At 42.3% G+C, this 7,845-nt stretch overlaps 1 protein-coding gene across 1 annotated transcript in view; it reads left to right on the plus strand.

Moving 5' to 3' along the window:
- The window catches only part of LOC119439367 (uncharacterized), a 68,825-nt gene extending 64,002 nt beyond the window's left edge, over positions 1–4,823 (plus strand). Inside the window, 1 exon segment of the mRNA XM_049660809.1 lies at positions 4,810–4,823. Within this exon segment, the coding sequence (XP_049516766.1) occupies positions 4,810–4,823 (14 nt within the window).
- Positions 4,824–7,845: the final 3,022 nt, after the last annotated feature.

Genomic DNA, 7,845 nt, shown 5'->3' on the forward strand with positions numbered 1-7,845 from the left:
GTAAAACTGGCGCCGGGTGGCTTTCAGCATTCTTTGGTAATCCTTGTCGCTTTTTCTATAGGTTTCCCATGTAGTTAATAGGTTGTTAGCAACTGCCTGCCTATACAAACGCTTTTTCTTTTTATTGGCTCTTCGCAGCCGCTCATTGAACCAAGGCACTCTTTTACTGCACTTAATTGAGATAACCGGTATAAATCTTGTAATGAGGTTAATGCGGGTTGTTTTGAACAGGGTCCAGTTCTGTTCAAGGGAACGGAAAGGACTTTCAGCTAAGAACCGCCCAGAAAAAGTGGTTAATTCGAGATTCATCTGGTCAAAATTAGCTCTGTTATAACACCTGATCAGCTTGGAGGTAGTTTTACTGTCAAGCATACGGTGGTCGATGCACCCGGTAATGATGTCATGGTCAGAAAGGCCATTAAGATGAAATATTTTAGAAAAAGCATCGGGATTATTAGTTAGAATCAGGTCAAGAATATTAGCCGTGGCACCTGCGGACCGCGTGGGCTTTGTAATGAGCTGAGTTAGGTGAAAATCTAGACAAGACGGCAGAAAAGCATGCGCATCCTATAAAAGCGTGCGCATCCTTATGGGAGCTCAGCAATCTTTATTGCCTCTGATCTACCCTACACCTGCCGACAAGATCTTTCTTTTGACGTCATACCTTGTAAATCCGTATGAATTCAATTAGTTCATTCTATTTCATAATAATAACAACGTTATCCTGGGATGCATTTACCTCTCTCCTTCCTCGAACGTGAGGGATTTCATTTCTGGCCTGGACACCATTTTGCATAAGTTATCATCAGAAAACAAGCCCGTTCTCTTAATTGGAGACATCAAGATTAACTTGCTTAATATCGAAAATACCACATACACAGAATATTCTGATTGTTTCAGTGGCTATGGTTTGGAATCTCTCATATCATCTCCCACTAGATGTCCTCTTCTTGGTGGTGCTTCATTGCTGGATCATGCACTTTGTAATTTCTCGCCTTCTCTCTATGCTGGAGTAATAGGAGTCAACATTACTGATCACTATCCCACATTTCTTGCATTCAACGTGGTCAAGCCCTTGAGAACACTTACTCATGTTACTTCCATATTTGACCAGGAATCATTCCTTAATTCGATAACTACAACTGATTGGTCTAGCGTTACATTGTTATGTGATGCAGATCAGGCCTTCAACAAGTTTTCTTCTCTTTTTCTCAAAGCCGTGCACGAGTGTACAACAACAATAAAATGTAAAAAAAAGATACAAATATCCCCCAAATCCTTGGTTATCGCAGCGATTGCTAAAAACTATCAGGAAGAAAGATAAGCTTTACAGAAAAGTTAAAAGGCAACCATTTAACGCTGCTTTAGCTTCGCGCTATAAGAGGTATTCGAACACTATTCCATGCCTGCTAAAAACAGCTAAGAAAAATATTACGAAACTCAATTATTTAATTGCACAAACAGTTATAAGAAATAATAGCAGCTTCTGAACCATTTATTAAATCGATCACCACACAGTCCACCTTTACAGAAAGTAATATATAATGACATTACACATGACAGCCCTGGCAGTGTTGCTAACGCGTTTCGTAACTACTTTTTCGAAATTTTCTTTCAAGAACATAGCACTTCGCATTTAACCTAATTCGTTCTGACCACTCCTTCTTTCTTTTTCCCGTGACACCTGCTGATGTGTATACAGCAATCACGAATCTTAAGAGACCAGCCACGGTATAGATCAAATTTCAGCACGGCACTTAAAACTTGTAGTTGATGTTATTTGTGAACCACTTTCTATAATTATAAATCTTGCGTTCAAGAATGGAATATTTCCTAACACGCTGAAAGTAGTTAAAGTTATTCCGGTATATAAAAAGGGTGACAGACTGTCAGTTTCCAACTACCACCTCATCTGTATTCTTTCATCCCTTAGTAAAGTTATCGAAAAATTATTTATAATTCGCCTAAGCAAATACCTGCAAAAATTTATTCTACTGAAGCCATGCCAATTCGGTTTTCGAGAAGGAAGTTCCACTAACCTTGCCCGGCTTTCCCTGACTGACTATATCAAGCGCTCTATTGGTTCAGGATGCGTAGTTGGCTCAGTTTTTTTTTTATTTCACAAAAGCATTTGCCACCATTAATCATCTCGTCTTATCTAACAAACTCCACGCGTACGGTATTTCATGTCCGGCACTCAAGATCTTAAAAAGTTATCTACTGAACAGAAAGCACACGGTATACATATCGGCCTCGTTCTCCGCTACTAAAACAATTAACCAGGGGTGCCTCAAGGCTCATTACTTGGTCCATTACTTTTTTTTTTACTTTAGTGACAGCATACACACATGGCTCACCGCATTTTTTATGACGACGGTACGAGTATTTCCTTTGCTGATACATGTATTAATGCTGTCGCTACCAAATAAATGTTGTTCTATGTAGTGTGTCCAAGTGGTGCCATGAAAATTATTTACTTATTAATCTAAATAAATCTAAACTTCTTATTTTCAAATCCCCTCAACGTAAGTTAACCTCATTACCAGGCATCAGAATTGACTCGCATTTCATAAGTGTCGATGAAAGTGAATCATTTCTTGGCGTTCAACTCGATACTAACCTTAAGTTCGTTAACCATATTGCTCACATTAGAAAGATGGCAGCATTCGGAATTCGTGCATTGCTTAAAGGGACAGACAACAGCTCAGAACATGAATTGAGATAACCCCGCAGATGGAAAGATCGTCCATCGTATTGGCTAGAACGGGCCCTGTTTTCCCCATTAAACGTGGATTTATATTTTTAATTCTTCACTAAAAGTCGTGACCTTTGGCGCCCCATGCGGCAAAAACATGAACCTATTTAAGAGGTCCACCACGTGACCTTCTACCAGTATATGCTGTTCCTGGTCTTTTTATTAATATTGAAATGCAGTAACATTCTTTCTATTATAAGTTTTTTCTAAGTTACAATGTGCAGATAAGCCTTCGTTTGTAGTGAGTAGAAAAGTGGCACTGCCTTCGCCTTCGTTTTTGATAACTTGGCTTGGCTCGTCTATCGACTCAATAACGACGACGGGGGCCAGCCAGCCATGACGTAGGCGTGTATTTGGGAAAAGAACGCGGTGCAGCTGTAAGAAAGGTATGTACAGTAACGCAAACTTATTGTACCAGTCTATTTACCTTTAAAAGTGGCTGGAAAGGTCACAATATACCTGGTTAACAACAGTTGCACGTCCTCCAGTGAAAGCAGGACGATGGGCGGCTTTTACAATTTGCGAGGCGGGCTATCGGCATCGCTATCACTTCTCAATGTTGCTGGAGGAGGGGCTTTTATTTTTTTAAGGCTGCTCAGTTCAAAAAATTCTGCTTACAAAATATCCACGCACTTTTGGAAGTAACCGCTGCAGGTGTAAACACTACCGAGGGTGAGCTTTGCGTTGCGCCATAAAAAACTGGGTCCATAAATATCGGTTGTCAGTCCCTTTAAAGCACGCTCATATTTCTCTCATCAGACCCTGCTTTGCCTTTACTTCGCTTTTATTTATTCTCACATCACTTATGGCATCGTATCATGGGGAAATACTTATCATTACCATCTTTCATCCCTTCAGTATTTACAAAATCCAGCCATTCGGATTATTTTTCACTGTCCCCGCGACGGCAGTGCCAATGCTCTTCTTCGCTTCAGCAACACATTATCTATTAATAACTTGTTTTGGTTTAGTCTAATTTTGTTATATAAACAATTAACAAATATTTGCCATCAATTTCATTGATTCAGATCTTTTAGTAAATTCCAGCTGTATTAGGTTTGCTCCTAACAATAATTTTTTGTTACCTAAGGTTTCTACCAATTACGGTAAATCATTTTCATCCCTCTGTGTGATCACATTGTGGAATCATTTACCCATGTCTGTTAAATCTAAAGTTTCTTTAATTTCATTCTAGAATTCATTAAAAGATTACTTGTTGAATTTTTGATGCTGATGCTTGTTGTACTAAATTTGTGTTTTTATATACAGTAGTTATTTCTCAATTTCTAAGTTTTTTTGCGCTCATGCATTTTGATGTTTTCTATTCCTTTATGCCTAATGTTTTTTTTTACTGTATATATTTGTTTCATTGGTTCGCACTGCTGCTAATCCTTGTAATATTTATTTGTAACCATCATCGAGGGTCCCGTTGCAGTCTTTGGGACCCTTGTCTGTATATTTTATATGCTGTCATTAACATACCATGTAATAATAATAATAATAATAATAATAATAATAATAATTATTATTATTATTATTATTATTATTATTATTATTATTATTATTATTATTATTAAACTGATTTGATTTGAGCGCTTCAACACAAAAAATTCCCCATCACACACAATAAACAGCACATCTGAGCAAGAAAAAGGCGCACTTTGAAGAAAAAGAGGGGAAGGAAATCTAAAGCCTTACGCAAGCGGTGAAAGCGTACAAACCAGCAGTGAGGTCGAGCGAAAGAAATAATGAACGTGAGCACATGAGGGTCGGACCTTCCCACGCTTTACCGTGCGTGGCTTAGCCGTGTCCGGGGAAAAGAGGATCCTGGAGGTTGAGCCGATGCCGGGAGTTTGGACCTCTATGGCCCCCCGGCGGAGGCAACACACTTCTTTGGCCTCTGCTTCACGTAGACGGCACCGCCGGACTGACCCACCCGGGGGAAATCGGTAGTTGCCTTTTCCTGTCTCTCTCTCCCTCCAGCCTTCGTCTTTCTCTCTCACTTTCCATCGGTCCTGTCTGCTCTTTACTTCGTTTTACTTTCAATCTTCCAGGCAGCAAGGGTTAACCTGGTGTAGTTCATCCAACCTTGGGTCTATATATTAGGTTATAGCAGTGATGTATAGCTGGCGTCTGCGAGTGTTACTAAAACCTTGTAGCGCCCCCTCGTTGGGCTCGGTGGTGGGTGGCTACCATCACTGCTGAATAATAAGAAAACAAGTAATGGGTACTCCCTTCCCTACCTGATCGCTCTCTCAAGACAGGGCGCACCGATGTCACGTTTCAGTTTCTAAGCCAAACCAAAGAAAACTTCCCCCGGCCGCTTCCATGTACTGCACAGTGAACAACAAGAAAAATCAGCTCGAGTAATTTCCCCGTTCCTTATGTCCAAATGCCTTGCAGAAAAGCTTGGCCCAGGCTACAAAGCAACAAAAATGGCAAGTGGAGATCTGCTTCTCGAATTCTGTAGCAAAAGCCAACACGACAAATTGACGACTCTTGAGAAAATCGGGAACATTCCCATAACAGTCACGCAGCCGAAGTCCGTGAACACTGTTCGTGGGGAAGTCTCAGACGACGACTTGGTCGACCTTAGTGAAGTGGAATTGCTAGAAGGATGGAAAGAGCACAATGTGATTGATGTGAAAAGAATCAAAATACGCCGTGATGATAAAGACATACCTACCAAGCACCTGATTCTGACATTTGGCTCGAGCAGACTTCCTGAATACATTGAAACAGGATATATCAAAATACGCGTCAGGCCATATATACCAAACCCACGGAGATGTTTCAAGTGCCAAAGGTATGGCCACGGATCTCTGAGCTGCCGCGGGCGGCTCACCTGTGCTAAGTGCGGTGACCATGACCATCCCGCTGACGACTGTAACAATGAACTCCACTGTGCGAACTGCGATGGTGGGCACCTCTCATACTCTCGTTCTTGGACTGCTTGGAAAAAGGAAAAAGAAATCACAACACTGAAAATCACAGAAATCATCTCTTTCAAGGAAGCACGAAAGCGTTCCTCAATAGTGCAGTGCACTACTTACGCCGATGTGGCACGCAAGGGGGCAGTGTCACAACGGTCGAAGGCGACCACTCGGACCTCACACGTAGGGCCGGCGGCTCCGCCTCCCGCCCCCAAGGCGGACGCGGCAGATGCCGCTCTGCCATCTTTGAAGACGGGCCAGCAGCCTAGTGGTTCGGTGGTCCTAAGCACCTCTCCTCGTGAGGAGAGGCCTAATGTACATCTCTCTTCGCGCGCAGCGCGCTCACCCAGTGCCTCCCAGGAGGCAATGGATACAAACACAAGCATCTCAACACCATCGGTGTCGAATGAGCGGTGCAGCTCCCTTGAGCGTGCCGCAAAAGAAAAGCCGAGAATAACAGGACCCGGAAAGAAAAGCTTGACATAAATGTAGAACTCTTGGCATTCAGAGTACACCTCCCCTCTATTTTTTGTTATTATGCCGACGCAGATCCTTCAGTGGAATGCTAGAGGTCTACTGTGTAACCTTGATGACATTAAGGAACTGCTAGAAAAATATAACCCCAAAGTACTCTGTATCCAAGAGACACATCTAAAATTAATCAACACAAACTTCCTAAATTCGTATGTCATATTTCGTAAAGATCGCGAGAACGCCCTTGTCTTGGCAGGTGGTGTCGCAATCATCACTGTAAACTCTATTGCTAGCCAGCAGTTGACGCTTCAAACCCCTCTCGAAGCAGTTGCCATTCGTGAGATTGTACTTAATAAGCTTGTAACAATCTGCTCCATACATATCCCTCCCGACTATAAACTCAACAGCTTAGAGTGATTTCAACCAGCTTCCGGAGCCATTTATCCTACTCGGTGATTTCAACGCACACAATCCGCTCTGGGGGACCCGCGGTGTGATGTGAAGGGCCGCATGATAGAGCAGTTCCTCTTGAACTCGGGTGTATGCCTACTGAACAAAAAAGAGCCGACATTTTAACACACAACAGTTACTCTGCAATAGACCTAGCTATCTGCTCTGCCACACTACTGCCCTGCCTGCAATGGGACGTAATTAAAAACCTATATGGCAGTGATCATTTTCCCATTTGTCTTAAAACATCAGAACAACATGATCTTTGTACACGGACCCCTCGATGGAAACTAGAATCCGTCGATTGGGAAAAATTTCACCAAATGACACAGATGCCTCGAAACGCTCTTAACGATTTTAATATCAACGATGCTGTCACCTTTTTTTACCGCTTTGATAACTGACGCCACATTCGAGTGCATACCACACACAAATGGGGCTCCAAAAAAGAGACGTGTTCCCTGGTGGAATGAAGATTGTAGGACTGCTCGTAAGAAGCAAAATAAGGCTTGGGGCTTGCTGCGAAAGTCCCCAACCGCAGAAAATCTCCTAAATTTCAAACACGTGAAGTCGCAAGGTAGTAGAACGCGGCGTAAAGCTAAAAAGAGAGCTGGGAAAGATTCATCTCGAGTATAAACTCCTACACGCAGGAAGCAAAAGTGTGGAACAGACTACGCAAATTATCAAGTCGGCAACCTTACCTATTACCGTTGGTGGACAATCAAGGCGAGAGCCTTGAAGACCAGGCTAACGCACTTGGGGAACATTTTCAGCGTGTATCCAGTTCGGCCAATTATTCAGAGGCATTTCTCAAACACAAAGCAGTAGCGGAAAATAAGGCGTTGAACCGTAAATGTAGCCCCAATGAACCTTATAACCTACCATTTAGAACTGCCGAGCTCAAAGCTGCCTTGAACACCTGTATGAAATATGCCGCGGGACCTGATAGAGTCATCTACACAATCATTAAACATCTTCATCCTGACACACAAGTAGCACTACTGTCCCTTTTCAACACCATCTGGGCAGCAGGGTACATTCCAGATTCATGGAAAGAAGCTATTGTGGTACCTATCTTGAAACAAGGAAAAGATCCGTCCTCAGTCGCAAGTCACCGGCCCATAGCATTAACAAGTTGCATCTGCAAGTTATTTGAAAAGATGATTAATCGTCGGCTTTTACATCTCCTCGAAGCAAACAAATTACTTGACCCATATCAATGTGGGTTGAGAG

Source organism: Dermacentor silvarum, chromosome 1 (genome assembly GCF_013339745.2).
Source record: "Dermacentor silvarum isolate Dsil-2018 chromosome 1, BIME_Dsil_1.4, whole genome shotgun sequence".
Taxonomy (NCBI): Eukaryota; Metazoa; Arthropoda; class Arachnida; order Ixodida; family Ixodidae; genus Dermacentor; species Dermacentor silvarum.